At 37.5% G+C, this 26,137-nt stretch overlaps 1 protein-coding gene across 1 annotated transcript in view; it reads left to right on the top strand.

The window, feature by feature from the left end:
- MAPK10 (mitogen-activated protein kinase 10) overlaps positions 1-26,137 on the top strand; it is a 456,407-nt gene that overhangs the window by 317,686 nt on the left and 112,584 nt on the right. Inside the window, exon 5 of the mRNA XM_062199183.1 lies at positions 2,945-3,114. Coding sequence (XP_062055167.1) covers positions 2,945-3,114 — 170 coding nt within the window. The remainder of the gene's footprint in view (positions 1-2,944; positions 3,115-26,137) is intronic.

The following is a 26,137-nucleotide window of genomic DNA, read 5'->3' as shown; positions in this document are numbered from 1 at the left end:
ATTGTGTTAGAATTTCAGAATTCCTGCCTTAAACCTATTGGATAATCATGACCACTCAACACAAATTTTTGGTTCTTTCCTACTTGAATGCCATTCATCAGCTATCTTATCCTATAACCTGAACCCAGAAAATACTAGTATTGATAATGTTAGTATTGATAATGTTTTTATATAGCATACTTAATGCTATATTTTCAAATGCATCTTCCATACAGAAAAGTTTATATTTGAACTTTATAGGCATGGCAAGGAAGACTCCATAGAAACTGAAGACTAAAATTTTTTTACCTTTCTGAGCCAGGAAAAAAGCAGGACATTAACAAGGCTGATTTATTCACATACCAAAATGTCTACAATAGAAATAGGCTGTGGCATGAAGAGCAGTCTCTGGTAGTGTGATTAAAATCAAGGATTCCTGGGTCCTGTGTGGTGGCATAGCTGGTAAAGCTGCCATCTGTGAGGCTGGCATCCCTTATGGGCACCGATTTGTGTGTCCCCGCTGTCCCACTGGCTCCCTACTAATGACCTGGGAAAAGCATCAAAGATGGCCTAAGTCCTTGGGCCTCTGCCACCCATGTGGGAGAGCTGAATGAAGCTCCTGTTTTCTGGTTTCAGTCTGGTCCAGCCCTGGTTGTTGAGCCATCTGGGGAGTGAACCAGCCGATGGAGGATCTCTCTCTCTCTCTCTCTCTCTAACTCTGACTTTCAAATAAATAAGTAAATCTTTTAAAAAATCAAAGATTGTTTAAAACTAATGTTTCTCTGAACTTGTCCACACCCATTGTCTAAATTGTAATTCCTTTTCTTGTGTTCTTGAATATGCTTGCAATACCTTGGCTTTTAACCATCTTCTTTAATTTTCTGTTCCATACTCTGCAGATAGCCTCTTGGATTTCAGACCTTATGTTATTACATTCACAAATTTTGTGAAGTCTTCAGTTTTCAACCCAAACTACTTAGACTCCTAATCTATGGCCCATGTTATTCTTTGAGGTCAAAGATTGTGCTTTGGCACCAAATGCAGCCACAATACTGACTCAACCACAGGGTAGTCATGTATCTCTTACTCCCAGATCTTTCTCAGCTGTTAAGGGTCTTGTGATGCTTGCACTGGATTCATAGGTTTTGCCACCCATGTTCACACCATCTACACTGTTTTCTCCTCATTTCTATTACTTATGTTGCCTGTGTCAGACAGGAGAGAAGTAGGTTGTGTTTTTATTTCAATCTTTCATTTAGAGAAGAAATGCAAAGTGTTACCAAGGAAAATGATTTCATGGCCAATCCAGAGGTTCAAAGCCCACAGAGGTTTATATCTACTTTCTTTTTTTTTCTTTTTTTTAAAATATTTATTTATTTATTTGAGAGAGTTACAGAGAGAGTGAGGTATGTGGGAAATTACTCATTATGGAGCAACGTGCCACTCACTGCAGGACAACCAGTGTTGTCTGAGGAACAAATCAACATGAGCCATGACTCCCATTATTGTAGCACTCCAAAACATGCCTGCAGATCTCCCAAATGGCCCCGGTGGGTTAATGCTAGCTCTAATGAGACTCACTGTCTTAGATTATGCCATTTTCAATTGCTGGGACTTGGAAGAAATCTACAGGAAGTGTGGGTATTCATTATCTGAACAAAAGCAGCAAGGAGAGGGGATACCTACTAGGTGGGCATTCACCAGGGTGTACTGTAAGGAATGGGCTCTATGATATCCTGTAACGTCACTTCTTTTTATGGAATCTATGCCATTTATATCATAATGTATAATATAGGATAATTAATGAATTAAAAAATAATCATGGTTACCAAATATGTAAACCAGAGTATCAATTCAAAATTTCCAAGATAGTTTTCAGTTACTAAATATGATTGATAGATGCATCTTTATTAATAATAAACAAAATGCAAAAGTAAGCTATTGAAAATATAAACTTTCCAAAAATAATGTGTCATGGATATTTTACAATAGTACTAATTTGGACTGAATTTTTGCCTATTACAGGATAATGGCATTTTGTCTTATATTAATGAGAACATGGAAATCAGCACTGTTTCACTCAAATTTACCTAATTAAAATAATTAAAACTACATGTTGGGTTCAGGCATCTGACATGGTGGTTAAGAAGCGAGGTGGCCATCCTGCATCTCATATCACAGTGCCTGGTTTGAGTCCCAGCTCGAACTCCTAGGTTTTCGATATAGCTTCCTGATAATGTGCATCCTGGTAGACAGTGGATGATAATTGAAGTACTTGGGTCCCTGCCAACCACATGGGAAACTCAGATTCAGTTCTTGGCTCCTAGCTTTAGTCCAGCTCAACCTTAGCTGTTGTGGGCATTTGGGGAGTAAACTAGAGGATGGAAGATCTCTGTCTCTCTGTTTAAATAAATTGAAAATAGACAAACACTTAAATAAAAAAACAACTACATGTTAGTCTGAATCTCAGTTCTTTCTGGGAGAGAATTGTGGGTACAATCTTCTATCCCTCGTCATGTGGCCAGTGGTCCATTAGCATGGAAGACTGGTGGTCACCGCTTTCTTATTCACTTTTATTCAAGGGTAACTTGGATAGTCTCTGTGACCAGTAAATTTTCAGCAGATGCTTGCTCCATAAATTAGATACTTTATAAATGATTATGTGACTGAAATCTAAGATTGTTCTATTTTAATATTAAGGAAAAAAAATCCTTTGTATTTTTCCCCTAAATTCTTTTACTCCAGGTTATCATGTATGAATAACTATACCTATATGCATTTTTATATGCAATCTATATGAAACTAGGTGAAAATGGCTAAATAATAATAATCACTAAAAGAACAGGCCTCTGCCTTTGAATATGAAAATAAAGAAACATTTAATAAAAAGGAGTGGACTTTTTGGTACCTGATTACCATTCTGCTTGTTTCTGTGTGTCATGTTTGTTGTTCTGCTTTTTGACAGGGATTTGATAAACAAGTGGATGTGTCATATATTGCCAAATATTACAACATGAGCAAAAGCAAAGTGGACAACCAGTTCTACAGTGTGGAAGTGGGAGACTCAACCTTCACAGTTCTCAAGCGCTACCAGAACCTAAAGCCTATTGGCTCTGGGGCTCAGGGAATAGTTTGGTAAGTGGAATGGATTTAAGGAACATGTGCATGTACCAGATATAAATATCCAAACAAAACCCAGATGATAAAGAGCATACTATGAGGGAAAAATAATTTTTGTTGGAGAAAAAAATGAAATTATGAGTATTACTGTTATTTATAAGCCAATAACTAGCAATAAGTACATCTTGGCCTGTGGTTTTTTTATGATCCACAGAAAAATAAGATTCATAACACAAGAACCATAAAGAAATCAAGAAACCTAGATATTTCTAGCTATTGGTAATATTTTAAGAAAATTTTATTTGTATGTTTCACAGTAAGAAATTAGGGGATATATTGTAAGTAAATAACAAATAACCCCTACCTTGATATAATAAAGAGAGGCAAATGGTATATCAAATGTTGCTTTTAAAGTCCAATGTTTGAAATTAAGATTCTATTTAGAAAAAAATGATATTTGTAAAAGTTTTGCCTAGTGTTGGTAAAATGGTAAGATCCTTGACTCTGTAACAGCCATTCTTTTATGACATTTTTGAGTGATAAATTGAAATTGTGATAAATTTAGATCTGACTTAGCTGTTACAAAATACTTGCAAATGTAATGATATCAGGTTAATTGATAAGCATATCTTATCAACCAACATATTTAATATGAATTTATTAGTTTAATAATTTTGAATCTCTTTGATTACCCAGAGATAAGTAAAAATTTACGACATGAACACTAACTATGTATATCTATAAAGGATATTAATACAATATATTTAGTATATAAATTATTGCTGTTAATGAGGTCCACTTAAAAACAAACACACTTTAAAGGTATATTATGACAAACAAATAAGCATTTATAGTGTGCTTAATTTTAAATTTTCTTTTTGATTCATCTGAAGTATAATGTCATTTTAGTGATAACAATAATGTTATTATTTCACATCTTTATTTTATATTAAATAAAACCAGTTAAAGATATTGCTCATTTCCTTCTGACAGCTGATTTAAGTTCATTTTCAGTGCTTAGTCTTTGCAAATGCAGAAGGGCATTCCTAGTGTACTTAGTAAATTATAACATTAGGGTTTAAATTAACTCACCAAGGCTTTAGTTAAAATTCACTTGACCAATTTTCATCACACTTAATATTAGTCAGTGGGTTATTTTTGCAATTTGTAAGATGGAACATTTCAATACCTTTAGCAATGAGCTAACTCTTTCAAGATTTTAAAGACATTTAAGTGGGTAAATATTTATTTTCAATATTTATGTATTTATTTGTGGTGCAGGTATCAGCTGATCTATTGTTGCACAAAATGGTTTCATGGTGTGATAGGCAGAATATGGCTCCCCAATCTGCTCAGGTCCCAGTCCTTACAATCTTTGAATATGTTACCTTTGAATCTTTGAATATGGTAAACCATTTTAATTGCAGGTGCAATTAAGCTTAACAATTTAAAATAGGGAGTTTACTTGGAATGTCTAGGTGGAACCAATCCGATACAATGAATGCTTGATAGTGGAAAGGGAAGGCAGAAGTGTAAATCAGAAAAATTAGGTAGGAAGAGATAGGAAAGAGATTTGATATATGAGGGAGACTTCCTTGTTGCTAGCGTTGAAGATGGAGGAAGTGGGGCCATCAGTCAAGGAATGCAGATGGATTCTAGAACCTGGGAATGTCTGTCAGCTGCCAATCAGCAGTAAAATGGAGATCGCAGTCCTGTGACCAGAAGGACTTGAAATCTGTCCGTGATCCCAAGACCTAGGAAACAAATCTTCCTCTGGAGACTCCAGAAAGGAGCTCAGCCTGCCAGCCTCTTAGGCAACGCCTATAGGACTTCTGACCTACAGAACTCTAAGATAATAAATTTGTGTGATTTAAGCTGAGTTTGTGGTGATTTGTTGTGGTACCAATACTAGTATACATGGTATACTGAAGCTTCTAATATTAAGGTAATTCCTAAGTTACTTAAGTGTACCAGCAGAGAAAGTAAAAGAGTGATTCTTGTCTGCCTTTATTTGATAGAAAAATATATAATATTAATGTGAGAAAGTTTTTCTAAGGTTCTCTGTTCAGATGCTCAAATACTTGTGAGAATAGTTTCATTTCTTTTTAGTAACATTGAGTCATCAAAAATGAGGTCTGTCCAAACTGATAAGACTTTAATGACTCTAAAATAGACACAAAGCAGCATTTGATTCAGTAACTTAGTAGATTGTCATAGAAAGGTTTGAAAATCTTCAAGTAAGAGTTTTGTAGTATGTTTCATAAAACATTTTGGGCCTCTACTTCTTTTATGGGATAGAAATCTTCCTTCATCTTAGGTTTAGTTGTAAGGCCACCACAAAACATACCAAACATCGGAGTAAGGGAAAGGTTTTTTTTTTTTTTTTTTTTTTTTTTTGACAGGCAGAGTGGACAGTGAGAGAGAGAGAGACAGAGAGAAAGGTCTTCCTTTTCCGTTGGTTCACCCTCCAATGGCCGCCGCGGCTGGCACGCTGCAGCCGGCGCATTGTGCTGATCCGAAGCCAGGAGCCAGGTGCTTCTCCTGGTCTCCCATGGGGTACAGGGCCCAAGCACTTGGGCCATCCTCCACTGCACTCCCGGGCCACAGAAGAGAGCTGGCCTGGAAGAGGGGCAACTGGGACAGAATCCGGCGCCCCGACCGGGACTAGAACCCGGTGTGCCAGTGCCGCTAGGCGGAGGATTAGCCTGTTGAGCCACGGCACCGCCGGTGGGAAAGGGTTTATTGATAAGGAAATCCAACAGGCCAGAGGGAGAGGATGTAGGAAAAAGAAAGAGAGGGGAGTTGAGAGCGATCGATCAGGAGAGAGGGAGCATGTGTGCGGGAAGCAGGTCCTGTTATACTCTTACACCGGGTAGGGAAGTGGGAGCAGCAAACTCTGTTAGTGTGGGGCTGGAGCTGACACTTGCAGTTGGGCCATTTGATCACCTGACTTCTAGCAATGGCGACGGGAGCCAGAGCCTAGGATGGTGTCCAGGGCATAGATCATGCCACAGATAAGACCTCACCATTTTACTAACAATAGTAATTGAAAATAGAGTTAGATAATAAAATGCCTCTGAGAAGAAAAGAAATTAGGAGAGAAAGATAAATAGATACACTTTCCATTCACTGGCTCACTCCCCAAATGCCCTTGGCTGTCAATGTTGGGCCAATTTGAAATCAGCAGCCTGGGACTCCATTGGGTCTCCTATGTGTGTGGCAGTAATTCAGTTACTTGGAGCATCCTCTACTGCCTCCCAGGGTGTGCAATAGGAGGAAGCCAGAATCAGGAATAGAGGCAGGATTCAAACCTAGGCTCTCTAATGAAGACATCCCAAGTAGCGTTGTAACAGCTGGGCCAAATCCTCACCACCAAATTTGTCAGTAAATTTGTCAATAAGGGAACACCTGAAATCCATAATATTAGTCTCCTGAGATTATTTGACTTTTGTTTATAGCTGGGAGAAATAAAATCATATTCAGACTGGCAAAGAATGCAAAGGGAAATAGGATGGCATAGGATGGCATACAAGGGGTTTCCAAAATATTTGTGGAAAACGTGTATACCGAAAAAACAATTAATGGATTAAAAAATGCATCAAAATAAACTTAACTTTTAATTGCATCTTCCACAAACTTTTGAAATCCCCCATACTCCTGTCCCTCATCTTCCAGCCATCTCTACCATGAGCGCAGACACTGCAATTATGGCATACTTCTCCCAGACAGGAGTACTGTCTCTTCCTTGTCCATCTGCCCCAGGCGAGGCTTTGAGATGCCTTTGTTTCCTTATCACATGGTGTATCTGTAACACAAGGCTTCCTTACATGTCTGCTCTTGTATTGATTTGTGCTCTCCACCCACCTGACCTTAACTTAATTTCCTTTCTACTGCTTCAGTCCGGGGTGAGTTCATTCGTCTCTCATAACAAACACAAATTCATTTTCAGACATGCTCCTGAAATCCATAAATCTCTCTGTTCATGAAAGCTGTCAGCTTTGCATAACATCTTGAATGTTCTGTATAATCCTGAGTGTAGTGACTGGATGAAATTGGAAACTGAATTCCTAAATTTACTACAAGGAAAAGAAAACAAAGCTCTGAGGGATAGACAAAAGAGTTCATTGATTTCCTTTTTTTATTTTCAACTTTTCTTCAAAGCAGGAATAAAACATGGAGGAACAAATTCCAAAACAGACGCCATCAGATTCTTTTTACAGGTGTCACCATCAAACTGTGTGTGTATGTGCAAGAAGGATTCTTAATTTTTTAAATAATTTGTTTATTTTTATTTGATAGAGAAAAAATGAATGCATGTTTCCATCTACTGGCTTACTCCCCAAATGGTTGCCATAGTCCCTGGTTTGGGTCTGAAACTGGGAGCTGAGAATACCATCCAGATCTCTCACATGAGTGATAGGGAAGCAGCTATATGAGCCATCATGTGCTGCCTTCTGAGGTGCGCATTATCAGGAAGGTAAAAGTGGAAATAGAGCAGGGGGTAGAACTAGGAGTCGAACCCAGGTACTCAACATGGGATATGGATATCCCAACCTGCATCTTAATGACTACACCAAATGCCTGCTCTGGGATTCTGCTTTTCTACTATAAATGTTTGGCTTTATTGACATGACACAGAATCCTCATCCTTCTAACTTGTTTGAAATGGAGTCTCATTTCTGCTGTCCCAGTTACCTTAAAATTGTTATTAGGTTCTGACAATTTGTTTTCCTTATTTGGACTGCTTTATTGCTTACTTATTATCAAGGGAAAAAAGCCAATACTAAAATATATTCAAAAGAAATCTGTTACTATGCTATTTTCTCATGCACCAGGAATGTTAGACTAAAAATGTCATTATTGAGAATCATTAAATTAAAACTAATGTGAAATCTTCTGGAATAAAAGCACAAATTTTCTTTCTGCCCCCATGGAAAAAAAGATTACCTGTTGAAGCAGAAAGAATGAAAATTATTCTGCTACTCTGTGTGAGCTAGGACTCCTCTCTTGCTCTGTAGGTAAGGAATTGTAACATATTTTGTAGAAGAGTTTTTGACAACAGTGGTCAGGTGGCAGTAGAACAAATCATTCCACAACATCTTCCCAGTCATCAGAAAAGGGTCTCAATGGCGTTTCTTCTACCACCAGTCCCGGAACTAAAATGAGCATAGGAAGAAACAAACAGCAGGGGTTTTACTGTCTGCTCTTCCTGCCTTCCTGTTGTTCCATGCCAAGCCAAGCAACACTTTCTATTATCTAATTTCTTCCTCTAAAGATGATTCAAACCGACAGCAAAAGTGGTGAAAAAAGTCACAACTAAATTTGGCAGAGAAAAATTGCCAATGCTGATCTTCCGTTTAACTGAAAAGGGGGTTATTGTGGTGATTTAAATGATGGGAGGTAAAACCCTGTTGTTTACTTTTTGGTGGTGGAACATAATCAGTTTATAAGTTGTCCCAATCCAATAGCCTAAGACAATGTTTAGCAGGATATTTTCAGTAAAGATATAAGCATAACACAGATAAAAACATAAATTTATGGAGACTATTATAAAAAAGTCTACATTTAAAATGTAAGTACTTAGGAACAAGGTGATATATTTTATGTTAGCTGAACTTTTCTAAAATTCCAGTAAGAACTAAGAGATGGGGCCAGTGTTGTAACATAATGGATAAAGCCACTGCCTGTAACTCTGGCATCCCATACGGGCACTGGTTCCAGTTCCAGTTGTTCCATTTCTGATCCAGCCCTAGGCTAATGACCTAGGAAAAGCAGCAGAGGATGGCCCAAGTGCATGAGCCCCTGCCACCCTTGTAGGAGACCTGGGTGAAGCTCCTGGCTCCTGGCTTTGGAATGGCCCAGTCCTGGCTGTTGTGGTCATATGGGGAGTGACCAAGCAGATGGAAGATCTCTCTCTCACTCTCTCTGTATCTCTCACTCTCTGTGTAACTCTGACTTTCAAATATATAATAAATCTTTAAAAATAGAGGAAAGCATTTATTTAAAGTTGAAATACTTATAGTTATAAAATGCACTAAAGCAGTCCAGCAGAATAGTTTATTTTAAATGCAATATACTTCCATATATATATCAATATAATGAATATATAATCCATGTATGATTGATGATAATTGTATATTATATGTATATATACATATTCCTATTCTGGTGGATTAGTTTAACTTAATTGGATTGATAGCCTATGTTATTTTATTTATTTTAAATATTTATATATTTCTTTGAAAGGCAGAGTTAGAGAAAGAGAAAGAGAAGGAGAGAGAGAGAGAGAGAGAGAGCACTTCCATCTGCTGGTTCATTCCCCAAATGGCTGCAATGACTGGAGCTGGGCGGATCTGAAGCCAGGAGCCAGGAACTCCCTCCAAGTCTCTTGTGTGAGTTGCAGAGACCCAAGTACTTGTGCCATCTTCTGCTTTCCCAGGAGCATTAGCAGGGAGCTGGAATTGAAGTGGAGCAGCCGGGATTCACACTGGTGCTCATATGGGATGCCGAGTTGCAGGCAGTAGCTTAACACACTGCACCACAATGTTGGCCCCCATATATATATATATATATATATATATATATATATATATATAATGTATATAGGATATACATTTCTTTCTTCTTCACAAAAATTTTGAGAAATCATTTCTGGTTAATATGTTTTAATTAGCAGTTTAATGTAACCATTTCCTATGTAGATAAAATATTTGAGTTAAATTCTCAGTTATTCTGAGTTCAGCAGAACCTCAGTTTACATATCCTCATTTGCAAAGGGTCCTGTGGCTTACCTCATCAGCTTCCTTTGATAGGTGGATACTGGTGGATATATGAGCTGTTTAACAATGGTCAAGCTAAGGGCTTGATAGGCTAAAGAGAAGTCCAGAATTCTTGTACTTATGGTTTTTCTTGGTTGTTAAATATTCTGAAGGAGGGCAGAGATAGAAATCATTAAAAAAGTTAACACTGAGGTACATGAAACTATGATTATTACAGCATTTTATCTAGTGAATCCTTTATTAGCCCAACATCTGATTCTTTGTCTATTCCATCTGATATAATAGATACAGATACATCTGTATTAAATCCCCATATAGGATTTAAAGTGATAAGAAAATAAATGTGATTTGGTGTACACCCAGCATGTAAGGCTGGGAACTTTGGGGAAGGATACAAAGTCTCTTTAAGGCTATTGATAAAGTGATAAAGCAGAATGGTTAACACTACTTCCCAAGGAGTCTACATTGCTGACTGAAAAACTCCCCTGTGCCTTAGTTATCAAGGATAAAGGAGGAAAAGTTTTCCATGTGTGTGAGTGTGGGTGTTTATGTTTTTTTTTTTTTTTTGAATTGTGGGGAGTAGTATGTGCCTTTGTTTTCCAGCTTCATGTAGTACTAGTGGGTAGAATTATTGTGGGGAAAGCAGAGTCCAAACCAAAGAAACCAACAAAACTAGGACCAAACCAAAATATCACAGATTTTTCCAAGTGCTCCAAAATATGACTATAATTATGCAAAGTCAAATCATATGCATACAGAATCACTGTCTGTGAAACCATCATAAAACAGTAATAGCCTCTAGGTACTTGGAAAGCATGTCTTATTAAAAGACTCCCCTTTTAATTACTCCTTTTTGTTAAAAATACACTATTGACTCACTGATGCTTTTAGAAACTTTTTCTATCTTGATGAACTTGAGTTACTCCATCACTGCAGATTTAATTACCTTTGAACTAATTAGATACATTAAAAAATGCCTCAAAAAGGCTAGCAAACATTTTAAGTATATTTAAGAACAAAAGGGATTGAAATTTGGTCATGCTAATGTGCATGATACAAAGGTATTCGGTATATAATTATTGCTGATGAAGAGTAAAAGGAAAATTGGTTAAATTCCCAGAACTCTGTAAAAATGACTGCACATTTAAATATTGTAGATTAAACTTCAGATACTGAAAGATATTAGTATCTTCGATCATTATAGTCACAAATCCACCTATAGTCAACAAGTCATTGAATTTCCCCTTGTGTTTTATCAATAACAGTATTTAAGTTTCGGTTTTCTAGAACCTAGATTTACTTGTCTATAAAATAAAGATAATATTATCTCATTAGAACCAAGAGAGTACAAGCTTAGATACATGAGACTGTCTTATAAAATCTAAAATTGTTATGAGCTTCAGTAGAATTGAGGAAAAGAATCTTATGTTAAATTTTTCTAGCAGTGGAAAATGCAAAAGGTCAGCCTATGTAACTCAGGAAGATGTAATAGTTGCTTGAACATCAGATTAAGTATATTACATGTTGGTATAATACAACTGAGAACATAGGATTTAATAAAATGACTTTACTAAAACTCTACCAGTGAGTCTGGCAAAGAAGCATCAGCCATTTCTCCCCTCTTTACCTACCCCTCTCCATCTTTCCACCTGGATTTCAGTTAATCAATGTTATTTACAATATATAACATTTAAAATTGATTTTTAATCAAATCTTTGAAAAGTGACTGCATAGACCCAGCAAACTATTTTTAAGCATACAATTTGGATAGAAGCATTATATGATTATGAGGTTGAAGATAATGATGAGATATGGGTAAATTCATCCAGAAGGTTTTCTAAGACATCAGACTTCCTGAATAACACTAAAGAGACTTGATCAATGGTCCCCAAATGATTTTGTTTCTGGAAAGATCACTCAAGCTTCCTTGGCACATTTCTCTTCTCAGAGTCATTAATGAGCCATTACACGAAATGACACAGCTTTAATCACACATTTCCATTTAGCCCTTGACCAGTGGAAATGATTACCCTGGGCTTTGCATCTGGGACATCAGCATATTCCGTGTCTCTACTATTTTTCATTAATGTTACAATTTAGGCCCTTATTGCACCTTTATTGAGATAAGGAGTATTGAGCTTCAAATACCTTGTTTTCATTGTGGTCTGCAGTACTGACGGCCAGGGGAACTGGATTCTTCTTCTGTGTTTTGCTGTTCTTCTTGGCCTTTTTGTACAGCACAGGTTCCAAATATTTATTTAACTTATTTCTTGATTAATGAGTATGACTTGTAAATCCAATTGTTCCAACACAGAGAGAATGCTTTGAAAAACAATGGGTAGAGGTCTGATGTCAATATATTTAGAGGAAAAAATATGCATGTAAAATATCCATATCTCTGTGTGTTAGCCACAAATTATATATGTTCTCATGTGTACAAATATATACAATTGTCAATATGCTAACTGATGTGGAAACTGTTGTTGGTACATATTCTTAAAAATTGCATTTGGCTTTGGAATGTCTTGTGGACATTAATTCTGATCTCTGTGATTCTTCAGTTACTCTGTGATTATTTACATCGTAGAGTGAAAACTGACAGCAAGAATTTTTTTTTTTTTAACTTTTATTTAATGAATAGAAATTTCCAAAGTATAGCCCATGGGTTACAATGGCTTCCCCCCTCCCATAACTTCCCTCCCGCCCGCAATCCTCCCCCTTCCCGCTCCCTTTCCCCTTCCATTCATGTAAAGATTCATTTTCAATTCTCTTTGTATACAGAAGATCAGTTTAGTATATATTAGGTAAAGATTTCAACATTTTGCCCATATAGCAACACAAAGTGAAAAAACTACCATTGGATTACTAATTATAGCATTAAATAGCAATGTACAGCACATTAAAGACAGAGATCCTACATAATTTTTTTTTTCAAATTAATTAATTTTCTATGCCATTTCCATTTTAACACCAGGTTGTTTTTTTTTTCATTTCCAATTCCCTTTATATACAGAAGATCACTTCAGTATATAATTAGTAAAGACCTCATCAGTTTGTGCCCACACAGAAACGCAAAGTATAAAAATACTGTTTCAGTACTAGTTATAGCATCACTTCGCTTTAGACGACACATTAGGGACAGATCCCACATGGGGTGTAAGTACACAGTGACTCCTGTTGCTGATTTAACAATTTGACACTCCTGTTCATGGCGTCAGTAATCTCCCTAGGCTCTAGTCATGAGTTGCCAGGGCTATGGAAGCCTTTAGAGTTCGCTGACTTCGATCTTATTCCGATAGGGTCATAGTCAAAGTGGAAGTTCTCTCCTCCCTTCGGAGAAGGGTACCTCCTTCTTTGATGGCCCCGTTCTTTCCACTGGGATCTCACTCACAGAGATCATTCATTTAGGTCTTTTTTTTTTTTTTCCATGATATCTTGGCTTTCCATGCCTGCTATACTCTCATGGGCTCTTCAGCCAGATCTGAATGCCTTGAGGGCTGATTCTGAGGCCGGAGTGTTGTTTAGGACATCTGCCATCCTATGAGTCTGCTGTGTATCCCACTTCCCATGTTGGATCTTTCTCTCCCTTTTTGATTCTATCAGTTAGTATTAGCAGATACTTGTCTTGTTTGTGTGATCTCTTTGACTCTTAGACCTATCAGAACTATTAATTGTGAGCTGAAATTGATCACTTGGACTAGTGCGATGGCATTGGTACCAGTCCCAAAGAGAAAAATATCATTTGTTTTCCCTGATCGGTGACAACTGAGCGCCAAAGGGGAAACCTGTTAAGTGAAATGGACACTATAAGCAACAATGAACTGATCAGCTCCTGTCCTGACTTTAGATGTACAATGTAATACTTTATCCTTTTTAGTATTTGTTGTTGTTGTTGTTGTTCTAGTACTATTGGTTGAACTCAGTAATTAACACACAATTATTCTTAGGTGTTTAAATTTTAACTGAAAAGTGATCCCTGTTAAATCTAAGAGTGGAAAAAGAGAGGGAGGAGACGAACAATTTGGAACATGCTCAATCTGACTGGCCGCAAATGGTGGAGTTAGAAATGTGCCAGGGGATTCCAACACAATCCCATCAAGATGGCATGTACCAATGACAGCAAGAATTTGTAGCCTAGAAGCATTTTTCTTGGCAAAGGTGAAAAGTAGTCATTTAAATTTCCATAGATAATTATTCACTTACAGATAATTGAATCTTTTCTGTAAGTCATTTAGAGATACAAGTGATAATGTCACTGCCACAAGATTTTATTTTTCAGTTTCTACTTCAGTCCTAAAGATGAGATAGTTAAGTGATACTGATTGATTTTTATTTCATTTAATATTTGTCTTTTAAGGCATCAATAGATATTTTTTGTTGTTGTTGCCAAAAGGAAGTCAGTTTGTGGTGCATGTACTATTTTTTCAGATGCATAGATCCTGACTAGTTGTTAGGACCAAAGTGTACCATGGTTATATTAAAAATAACCCATAACCCACATAGAACTATCTGAAGGCTTAATACTGCGCTATTCTGTGCATCTTAGAAAAGCCAAATTCTTCACAGAAAGAAGTTAGATCATCAGTTAAAGCAAATTAAGCTAAATAACAGATGGCAACTGCTGTTCCTCAGATTCTTGGAATCATACTCATTTGAAGCTCCGAGAGACCTGTCCATTCCATCTGTAGATCAGGTGGCATTTTATTGTTTTAAAGAAGAGAGCAGGTATGTGTTATAAATATTGTAACTAAAAATACTAAGGATTAGCGGAACTTCCAATGCAGCTCAGAGGGAGGGTACTTGGCTCATCTCTCTATCAAGTCATGCCTCCGGCCTGGCCTGTTACAGCATCATTTTCTGTTTATAGAGGCTGAGCTGTCTTGCTAATCATGGATTTGAATGTGAGAGCTGAGGACAAAGAAAGACATCCTTTAGTATGGAAGGTGGAGTGACAGCCCAGTCATCCCCTTTGTCTGCTGTCCGGATCTTGAATTCCTGCTGTCTCCTGCAATGGGATTTAAATTTATTTAAAACATTTGACCCTGTCAAATGATTTTTCACTTTACATGTTCAAAGTTATGAAACCAGCATTGAGCGATTGCATTTTAAGCTCCTGTGCATGGTTGGAGAGTTTAAAACATCATCAGAAAGGGAACATAGCCACCTCATTTGACATAAAATTTCTTGTATGAGCTTTGGATTCTCCTAGCTATGTTCTTCTTTATTTATATTATTCTCTATTGTTTTCACTAAAATGTTTCTACAGATTTTAATATGCCATTGATCAAATCAATATATTACAGCCATTCTAGGTAGATACAATGCCCAGTATATTTAAATTTTTTTTATCTTTGAGTTCATCAAGGACAGCAGAATATGGTTGTGGGATGTGTGCTCTGCCCAAGAGCATGGGGATGTGGGACTCGTAGGGGCTTGACTCCAGCCTCTCCTTTACCTGACTCTGGTGGGTGGTCACCTTCACCCAAAGGTACTGTCTTCTAATTCATACACTCCCATCTGATGGGCTGGTGGCTGGTATTAAGTGAATTAACTTTAGGCAGGCACCACAGCTCACTTGGTTAATCCTCTGCCTGAGACGCTGGCACCCCGGGTTCTAGTCCCAGTTGGGGCGCCGGATTCTGTCCCGGTTGCTCTTCTTCCAGTCCAGCTCTCTGCTGTGGATCGGGAAGGCAATGGAGGATGGCCCAAGTGCTTGGGCCCTGTACCCCATGGGAGACCATGAGGAGGTGCCTGGCTCCTGGCTTAGGATCGGCGCAGCGCACCGGCCGCAGTGGCCATTTGGGGGGTGAACCAACGGAAGGAAGACCTTTCTCTCTGTCTCTCTCTCTCACTGTCTAACTCTGCCTGTCAAAAAAAAAAATGTTAAAAAAATGAGTGAACTTTAGATTTCAAGTGACCAGTAAGAAACTCAATCTAAAGAGCAGAGATAGGACTTGGAGAATAAGAACTCAGAGAAGATCTAATAAATATCAGATGGCAACTAATCCACTGGCCTAATGGTTCAGACCACACAAGAAAATGGAAAGAATCCATGAATAGAAGAATTATAAGCCACATGGTTGGTACATAAACGTCAGTCTCCTCTTTGTGCCAGCCTCTCTCCTCCCCTCCTTCTCTCCCCACACCTCCTTTCCGACATCTGTCTTCCAAGGACTCCCTTTTCTTGAGCCCGGTGCTCTCCTGCTGAATTGTTTTCTTACCCGACCTGAGGCCTGCACATTGATTTTAGATGCTATCAGATGCTTTCTGTTTTATCACCTCCTTGTCCTCTGTAGTTCTCTTTTCTAAACTGTTATGCAGATCAGCTCAACGGACAAGGGCTCGTTCCTTTGCTGCTGCTGGAAGGCTGGACCCAGCTGGAAAAATATCATCGTGTTGATTTTTTCCAGTGTGCATTTATGAGCATCACCTCAGCTGGGCCCTCATTCCTGCTTAGCAACCATTCTACTAGGTGCCTCTTCACCTCTCAATCCATATCCCATGGTGGCTGTTACAGTCCTTCTAGAACTTTCATGCAAGCTCCCAATTCCATTGCATACACTCTATACAGAAGGCTTTACCTCCTACATGCCAGAGAAAACAAAAGGCCTCGGGTATGTGAGCTGTCCATTTCACCTTCCCCCTCCTGTCATCTCCAGTCTTTCCAGTCATTCCAGTTCCTCTGTGAGGAGGACTGCAGCTGGACACCCAACTGTGTTTCTGAGTCTGTTTCCTCCCCTTGGGGTCTAGCAGTTGTTCTCTGTCTTTAATTCATGTAATGTTCCTCTCTCCCCCCCCCACCTTCCAACTGAGAGACTCCCACCCCCTGCATCTGAGTGAAGTTTCCTACAGAATAAGAATCAGGTATTTCAGAATGGCGTACTAGCCACTGTTTCCAACGTGCTGACAGCTTTTGTGCATCTTGATATTTATAAGAAGCCATTGCCCCCTGCTGAATACACTTGATGTGCCTACCATTTCCTCTGGGAAATTATTACTGGCTTTCCCATTTCAGCTCTCGGGTCACCCCGTCTGTGAAGCCCTAACCCACCTTCCCGACTGCTGAGCAAGAGTGACTTCTCTCTCATCTGTGTCAACACGATGGCTCTTTTGTCACTCTTCACGATGTTATTACTATTTAAGTCTGTGTCTGCTGCTGCAGGATGTTCGCTTTAGGACAAAGATCCTGACCTATTCATCCTTACAGTCTCCAGATTCCAAAAGTGCTTGATGTTTAATGGAAACCCCTTACATGTTGAATTGTTTCCTGTTAAATGCATTAATATCACAATGTGCATATTTGCATTTGTAAATACTACGTATTGGAGGAATAGTATGACACCCCTCCCCCAATTTTAGAGGAAATGCAGCAAATCATTGAAAATGTACTGGAAAGCCATTATCACCCTATGAAATAGGTACTGTTTTATATGAATGCCAATAATTAGGATAATTCGAACATTCTATAATAATTATGCTTTTGGCTCATCTAAATTAATGAGTTATTCATGTCACAATTGATTTTTTCAATCATTCTTAAGTACTATAGCAATTTAAATTTTATCTGATAATATTAAATGGCACACATACATGGAAATTTCTAAAAATCATTAAAAAATACAAACCCAGAACTTAAAACAAATTTACTGAAAACATTCTTCCTTATTTTGGTGTCTAAGTATAAGAGAGATGGCAGTCACTATAAATTAGTGTCTATGAAATTTTCACAGAAGGCATGCCATTAGTATCATAAGTTTTGAAAATCACACACAAATGCCACTGACACAGTGTGTGTGCATTTCTCAGGGATGTGCATGTGTAAGCACAAAAAAATGGTGATAATAGAAATGATGGTGGTTGTCTAGATGATCATCTTGAAAGAAAAAAATAAACCACAAAAGATTTAATGTCATCTCCAAGGTAGTGTATTCGTTCATTTTCACCCAATGAATATTTATTGAGTTATGAATATTAGACACTGTGCTGTGTCTGGAGGACAGGAAGTTAAATAGACAGGGTCAAGAATCCTGCCATCGAGTCAAGAGATGGATGTATAAACACTTCAGGACCGTGGCTCTTGGACTAAATCACATCCTTCATTCAGGTAGTCAACATTAGGATAATTCTGGCTGCTGTAACAAATTGACCAAAAGAAAAGGACAGATGCTCAACCACAGATAAAGTTTATTTATCAGCTGGAAATGGGAGGAGATAAGGCAAAGATCCCTGTTCTTCCTGAGATTTGAGGTGCCAGGCTGATGAAAGCTGTAGAGTTTCTCTCTGTTGGTGTCCAAGGTCTCCATGCGGTTAGCCAGAATGGGATGAAAGCATGGAGGAGATGGTACGGGCCAGCTCTGGAAGCAGAGTGTTGTCCATCTGCTACATTCCACTGGCTGGAACCCCATCCATACCCACAACCCAGCTGCACACTAGGAGATTAGAAATGTCATCTAAGATAGTGACCAAGAAAAAGAGAAAGACTACGATATTACTGCCCTGTTAAAATATCCATCGCCCCCCTAAGTACAGTATCAGTGTCTCTCCAATCAGCTTCTATGTATCCCTGGGTTTTCCTTGTCATAGCATTGTCAAATGATTTCTACATTGTCTCTTTATGTTGTCTCATTTCCCTCTAGACTATAAACTCCTTAAGGTAGATATTGCCAAGCTTACTTTTATTTGTATTTCTAAGAGCACATTTCTTAGGAGAGAGTAGGCACTTTTAAAATGTTGATGCTAAACTCTTAGTTTTCTCTATTTTTTTTTTGAGACTTATTTGAGAGAGAGAGAGAGAGAATAATTAGTGAGAAAAAGAATCTGCTGATATACTACCTAAATGGTACAAGAGCCCAGTAAAGGCCAGGGAAAATCCAGGAGTTAGTAACTCCATCCTGGTCTCCCACAAGGGTGTCAGGGACCCAAATACTTGGGCCATTGTCTGCTACCTTCCCAGACACATGAGCAGAAAGCTGGATCAGAAGCAGAGCCTCCAGAATTTGAACTGGTGCTCTAATATGTGGTGCCAGTGTTGCAAGTCACAGCTTAAACTGCTAAGCCACAAAACACCCACTGCCCCAGTCTTCTCTTGTTTGTCTTTATTCACTCCAGCTCTTTGGACTATGTTTCTGTGCATACCAGCTCACTGAAACTTGCTAAGTTAGCAGTATACTAAATACAAATACAGAAAGTACTCTCTGAGCGCCATCTTTTTGACTTCACATATTGGCACTTAGCACTTCATTTTGACACTCTTCAAGGTTTGCCTCTGAGTTTTCAACTTCATCTTCTTGATTCTTAGGTAGACTCCTTTTCTGTAAAGTTGTTGTGTATAAAGGAGAGCTATTGGGTGTTAAGAGCTTGCAATCTCAAAGAGAAAGGGAGGTCTACATTTGTTATGACCGAAAGTCTGTTTACCCTACTAGAGAGGAAACATTGGATATTGGAGTCAGTGTGGAGTTGAGGGGGAAGGGGATGAGAGAGAGTGAGAGAGACAGACAGGCAGACACAGAAAGCTACTCAGGAATAGTGAGAAGAAAACAGATAGCAATAACAGAAAGAGGGAATAGAGCAAGAGAGGAAGCAGAGAGACATGGGAACCCAATGCAGGAAGCTGAGCTGCACCCATGGAGAATTAGAGACTGAGAGACCAGAAAGAGAAATCATAATCAAGGAAGTAGGAAGGTACAAATGGGATTAGCTATGAAAAGAAGCAATAATTCTATAATTCTTCATGAAAGAGGAAAATAGAATTAAAAAAAAAAACACTTATTTTTGCTTACCAAGAACCACTCTTGACATGCTACACAAAATTTCTTCACTAAGGTGGTCATGTAGAGGCAGAAATCTGAATGACGCCGCTGCATGAGATGAAGCGTGTGAATAGAAAAGTGGGCAAAGATGCTAGAGAAGATCATTAGTCACAGAGTGAATCCTACAAAATTACTACCTCTGTGCTTCTTTGCACTTTGAGGAGGATGAAGTTCGTTGGTAGAAGTGCCTCATTCATTACTGAAATCTTTTCTTTTGATATATGTGGTAAGAGATAGGGAATAGAAGCAGAGTCAGCTACTGCGTCCATAGCACACAAACTTATCCTGTATTGCTCAGAGACCTTCACTTCTTTATTAGAAGACTAACTATATTCACTGATTTTTGTTCTGAAACAGGTGTGAAATTTTGGGATTGGAGGCAGCATATTACTGCTTAAGTCAGTAACTGCATCAGTGACCCATGGCCCCTTCTCTTTTTTGGGCAGTGCTACAAAGGCCAGATGTTAGCCAGAAATATAAAGGGGATTTTGCACCAGCTGGAAGAAGTTAGGAATCTCAGGGTCATACAGGAACTACTAAACAGTTGCCAAGGAGATGAAGAGAGAGAGAGAGAGAGAGAGAAAGAGAGCGAGAGAGAGAGCGAGCTTTAATCACCCTAAAACAAACACGTTCTTAGGGGAAGAGAAAATAAAGGTCCCTATTTCACAATCCTTTGGAATGTGAATAGATGGCTTGGGTTTCACTTACTTTGAAATATGAATACATTTCTCTGTGGAGGTTTCCCTTCACTCTACCTTCCAAGACTTGTCCTTAAATTAAGTTCAGTGTTCTTTGCTGGGAGCTCTAACAGTGCAGAAACATTAAAATATCTATTAGATATATGCTATTAATAGCATTAATAATTTAAATTTCAGCCTTACGGAGAACTACTGACATTTCCAGATTCAAATAACATTGTTGAGGCCAGTGTTATGGCACAATGGGTTAAGTTGCCACTTGCGATGCTGATATCCCATATGAGCACCAGTTCAAGTCCCAGATGCTCCACTTCTAGTCCATCTCCCTGCCAATGTGCCTAGGAAAGTAGCAGAACATGTTCCAAATAGTTGGGTCCCTGCCACCAACGTGGGAGGCCAGGATAGAGTTTCAGGCTCCTGGTTTCACCCTGGCCTTTGCCCTGGCTGTTGCAGCCATTTGGTTAGTGAACCAGGAGATCGAAGATTTCTCTCTGTCTCTCTCATTCTCTCCCTCCCTCTCGATAACTTTGCCTTTCAAATAAATTAAATAAATATTAAAATGATGTTATAAAATTGCTATTTAAAAATAATTTGAAAATAATTGTGTTATAAAACCATGCTTGCTCTAACAATACCAAGAGCTTTTAATATCTTAATTAAGCCAATGTATAAGTGCACACACTACAGCCAGATAAATGCTTGTTATGTGTGTAGAAATAAAAATTATCCTCTTTAATCACACTGAAAAATGGATCAATAATTTGGCACCTCTTCACAGAAATATCACTAGCACCTGTTATATGCGGTCAAGAAGTATTTATTAGTGTTTAGTTTGGTGAACAATATGTTTGAAATTCTATGTTATTGTCACTCTGATTTTCTAACAGGCTTAGAATCTGGTAAATGCTTTCCCTGCCAGAGGAACTTTGCTGACACAGAAAGGTTTTTTTTTTTTTTTTCTTGAAGCATAATACATCTTAGGAGAATTGCAAATATGGACATTAATAAAATATTAAAAAGCGCAGTCATTCTTTACTTTTACCTCATGTGTACTTCCTTTTACTGCAGCAATTTTCCATCAAGTCAGGAAGCACATCTATTTCACCCTAACTCATTCAATTTAATAAGTCTTTTTTTAGTACCTAGTATGTCCCAGGTGCTATGCTGGACGTGAGAGTTACTGTTGTGAGCAAACATGGACATAATTCTCATTTTCTGAATTTTGGCCTAGTATATGAGTTATATGTACTTAGGATATGCCCTATCATATTCTAACAAAGAGACAAAAAATACAGTGGCTTGAACACTTCTCTCTTCCATTAAAGTCTGAGCTGCTGCATGATTCCAGGCATAGGGCAATTCTGCTTCATAGAGACACAAAAGTCTAGACAGTGTTGTACTTGCCTACATGGCCACTGTCACTAAGGTTACATTCCAGTCTGTGGGAAGAAGAAAAAGGCAAGTGGTGAGCAAGCATTCCCTCTACAAACACATGACCTAGAATATGAATAATTCTCTTCTTTCCTTTCTACTGTACTGAACCTATCTACCTGCATGCAAAGCTGGGAAACATGTCTGCTGAATGCCATATGCTTATGTAAAACAGAGAAGTTTCTTATAACTGGGAAGAGGAAAGGGATGAATCTGGGGAGACCCTCTTAGTCTCTGATATATTTAATCTTTGATTTATGAATCTGGTAACTGATGCCAATCCGTCTTCTTGTCCATGAGATGTTGACTTGTGGGCCTGGCTTCAAGTTAGAGTGGGTTTATTTATTTTTGTTCACATACAGATTTTTTTTTTTGGGGTACGCAATATATTAGCTACCACAAATTAGAGAAAGCATGTTGCAAAAGACAGGATGCATTCTTTTTTGTGGCTGAATAGTATTCCATTGTGTGTAGTTACCACATTCCTTTATTCATTTGTCTGTTGATGGACACCTGGGTTGATTTCATACCTTAGCTATTGTGAATTACGCTGCTATAAACATGGAGGAACAGATAACTCTTTCCTGTGCTGATTTCACATTGCTGATTCATTTGTGTAAATTCCCAAGAGTGGGATGCCTAGGGCATATGGTAGATCTATTTTCAGATTTCTGAGGAATCTCCATGTTGTCTCCCACAATGGTCATACTAGTTTACATTCCCACCAACAGTGTATTAGGGTGCCCTTTTCTCCACATGCTGACCAGTATTTGTTATTTTTTGATTTTTGAATGATAGCCATACTCACTGGGATGAGGTAAAATCACAGTGTGGTTTTTATTTTCATTTCCCTGTTGGATAGTCCTCTTAAGCACTTTTTTCATATGTCTGTTGACAATTTGAATTTCATCCTTTGAAAAATGCCACTTCAATCATTTGCCCATTTCCTAGCTGGCTTGTTTGTTTTGTTGTTGAATTTCTCGAGCTCCTTACATGTCCTGGATATTAATCCTTTATGGGATGCTTGATTTCCAAATACTCTCTCCCATTCTGTCAGTTGCATCTTCACTTTGTTTAGTGTTTCATTTGCTGTGTAGAAGTTTCTTAGCTTGATATAATCCCATTTGTATATTTTTGCTTTATTGTCAGTGCATCTGGGGTTTTATCCAAGAAGTCTTTGCCTATGCCAATGGCTTGTGGTGTTTCCCCTGTATTTTCCATCAGATCATAGATTGAGATCCTTGATCCATTGTGAACTTATTTTTGTGTAGGGCATAAGGTAGGGGTCTTGTTTCATACTTCTGTATGCGGAAATCTAACTTTCCCCATTTGTTGGGAGACTGTCCTTTCTCCAGTGAATGATTTTAGCTCTTGTTATCAAAGATTAGTTGGTTGTAGATGAAGGATTAATTTCTGGAATTACTATTCTGTTTCATTGGCCCACATGTTTATTTTTGTGCTAGTATCAATGTATATTGATTATAACTCCCTGTAGTATGTCTTGAAATCTGGCTTTGTTTTCTGTTGTTAAAGTTTGCTTTAGCTATTGAGGGGCTTCTTGTGTTTCCATATGAATTTTAGGATAATTTTTTTCTGGATATAAGAATGTCCTTGGTATTTTGATTGGGATCACACTAAACCTGTAAATCACTTTGGGTAGTATGGAGATTTAGATTATATTAATTCTTTTCATCCATGACTGTATAAGGTTTTTAAATTTTTTTGTCTTCTTCTATTTCTTAATGTTTTGTAATTTTCATTTTAAAGGACTTTCATATTCTCTGTTTAATTTATTCCATGGTATTTAACCTTTTTTTTTTTTTAGTTATTGTGAATTGTACTGGTCTTACCAGTTATTTCTCAGCTATGGCATTATTTATTTCTGTACTAATTTTTATTATTTCTTTCCTCATACTGATTTGGGGTTTGGTTTGTTTTTGTTTTTTTCTAAGTCCTTGAAATATATTGTTAGATCATTTTATTGATACCTTTCCATTTTTTTTGATGTAGTAACTAATTGCTATAAACTTTCCTAATAACACTGCTTTTGGTATATATCCCATTAGTTTTGATATGTTGTGTTGTCATCTTCACTCATTTCAAGAACTTTTTTGATTTTCCTTTTGATTTCTTCTATGACTCACTGTTCATTCAGGAACATGTTTTTCAGACACCATGAGTTTGAATGTTTTCTAGAGTTTTTATGTTGTTAATTTCCAGCTTCCTTCCATTGTGGTCAAAAAAGATAATGGTATGATTCAAATTATTTTAATTCATTGAAACTTGTTTAAGGCCTACTATATGGTCTATCCTAGACAATGCTCCATTCACTGTTGAAAAGAATGTGTATTCTGCAGCTGTGGGATGGAATGTTCTGCAGATATCAATTAGATCCATTTGGTCAATAGTGTAGAATAACTCTGTTGTTTCCTTGTTAATTTTTGTCTAGTTGACCTGTCCATTGATGAAAGTGGCATATTGAAGTCTCCCAATTATTATTGTGTTGGAGCATATGTCTTCCTTTAGATCCATTAACATTGTTTTGAATAGCTGGGTGCCCCATCATTGGGTGTGTATACATTTACTGTAGTCCTATCTTCCTGTTGAATTGATCCTTTAATCATTACATAATGTTCTTCTTTATCTCTCTTACCAGTTTTTGTCTTAACGTCTATTTTGTCTGATATTAAGATAGCAACTCCGGCTTGTTTTTTTTTTTTTTTCCATTTGCATGGAATATGTTTTTCCATCCTTTCACTTTCAGTCTGTGTGTATCTTTGTTGGTAATATGTGCTTCTTGTAGGCAACAAATAGATGACTCTTGTTTTTTAAACTATTCAGCAGTCAGTGTATTTTAATTAGAGAATTTATTCATTTACATTAAGGATATTATTGATAAATATTGACTTTGTACTGCTATTTTCTGCAAATATTCCTTTCATTGTTTTGGATCTCCTTTGTACTATTACTAGAAGGCTTTCTGCCTTCACATTCTATCATAATGCTGCCTATCTTTTCCTGTTTTCATGTATAGTACATCGTTAAGTGTTATTTGTCATGCTGCCTGGGTGGTGACAAATTCTTTTAATTTTTGTTTGTCTTAAAAGGTCTTTATATCACCTTAGTTTATAAATGAGAGCCCCACTGGGTACAGTATTCTGTATTGAAGTGTGATTTTCATATTTCTTCAGCATTGTAACTTGAGTTAATTTTATCACTCACCTGAAAATCAATCTTGAGTTAGGATCTCCTGGTTTGGCACTATATAATCACCATATTTACCAGCTGAATAATGTAGGTAGTTTACTTATAATCTCTGGTCCTCATTTTCAGTGTTAACAAAAAGAGCATAAAAAGATCCCAGAGCAACAATTAGGTGTATAATATATTTTTAGTTCTGTACATTCCCCTCTTTCACTATGAGAAAAAGGTAGATTTTTCTCAAAATCTAAATGAGCTAGCAATTCTTTTTCATTTTTTTCCTCCTAAGAACATAAAAATCCTACAAATAATTTTGAGGAGACAATAGAATAATATTCAATGAAATAACTTATAATAACAAATACATAGTTCGCTATATGGTTTTTTGGTTGGAAATCTAGAATTTTGTTATTAGGCTTCCAGTAGTACTATTTATAGATTTATTTATGGATTTGTATCTGGTGGTTCTTCATAAGAATTACTTAATTCAGAGTCCTAAAAGAAAGGTAACCTTTTGGATTATCTGGATCATCAAAATGATGACATTTGTATTACTTTCTTGATAGTTTGTTTACGATGACTTCAAATTGCATTTTATCTCCTTCTCATGAGATAGTCAACATCCAGATAGGTGGGTTCCCTTGTCTTTGTCCCATGCCAGAAATTTCAGTTGACTTAAAATGAAGTGTATGCATTGGTTATCAAGGAGATCTGAATGAGTAAGTGTGAAAACTTCTGACTTGTGGTCTGTCAGACACATCTGACATTGACATAAATGATGTCTCCTTACTTATAACTTTCTCTCATTGGGGGCAGATGGAAGCTGTGACTTGCTTCTATTCAACAGAAGAATAGATAAGATAAATGGATGGTCTCTTCTTTATTTAATTATGTTATATAAGACCCCACTTTATAGACCGCATGGGAGATTTCTTCTTGTCTTTGAAGAAACAAATTTGTGTGCTGTAGAATGATTATAAGCCTATGACGTGGGGTGGCATCTAGGAACTGACAGCCAAAAAGCAAAAGGGACCTCAGTCCTACAACCACAGGGAACTTAATTCTGCCAACAGCCACGTGAACTTGGAAGGGAACCTTGAACCCTAGAAAGATCCTTCCG

This window comes from Lepus europaeus, chromosome 8, assembly GCF_033115175.1.
Source record: "Lepus europaeus isolate LE1 chromosome 8, mLepTim1.pri, whole genome shotgun sequence".
Taxonomy (NCBI): domain Eukaryota; kingdom Metazoa; phylum Chordata; class Mammalia; order Lagomorpha; family Leporidae; genus Lepus; species Lepus europaeus.
The sequence above is the reverse complement of the archived record's forward strand: the minus strand, read 5'-3'. Positions and strand labels throughout refer to the sequence as shown.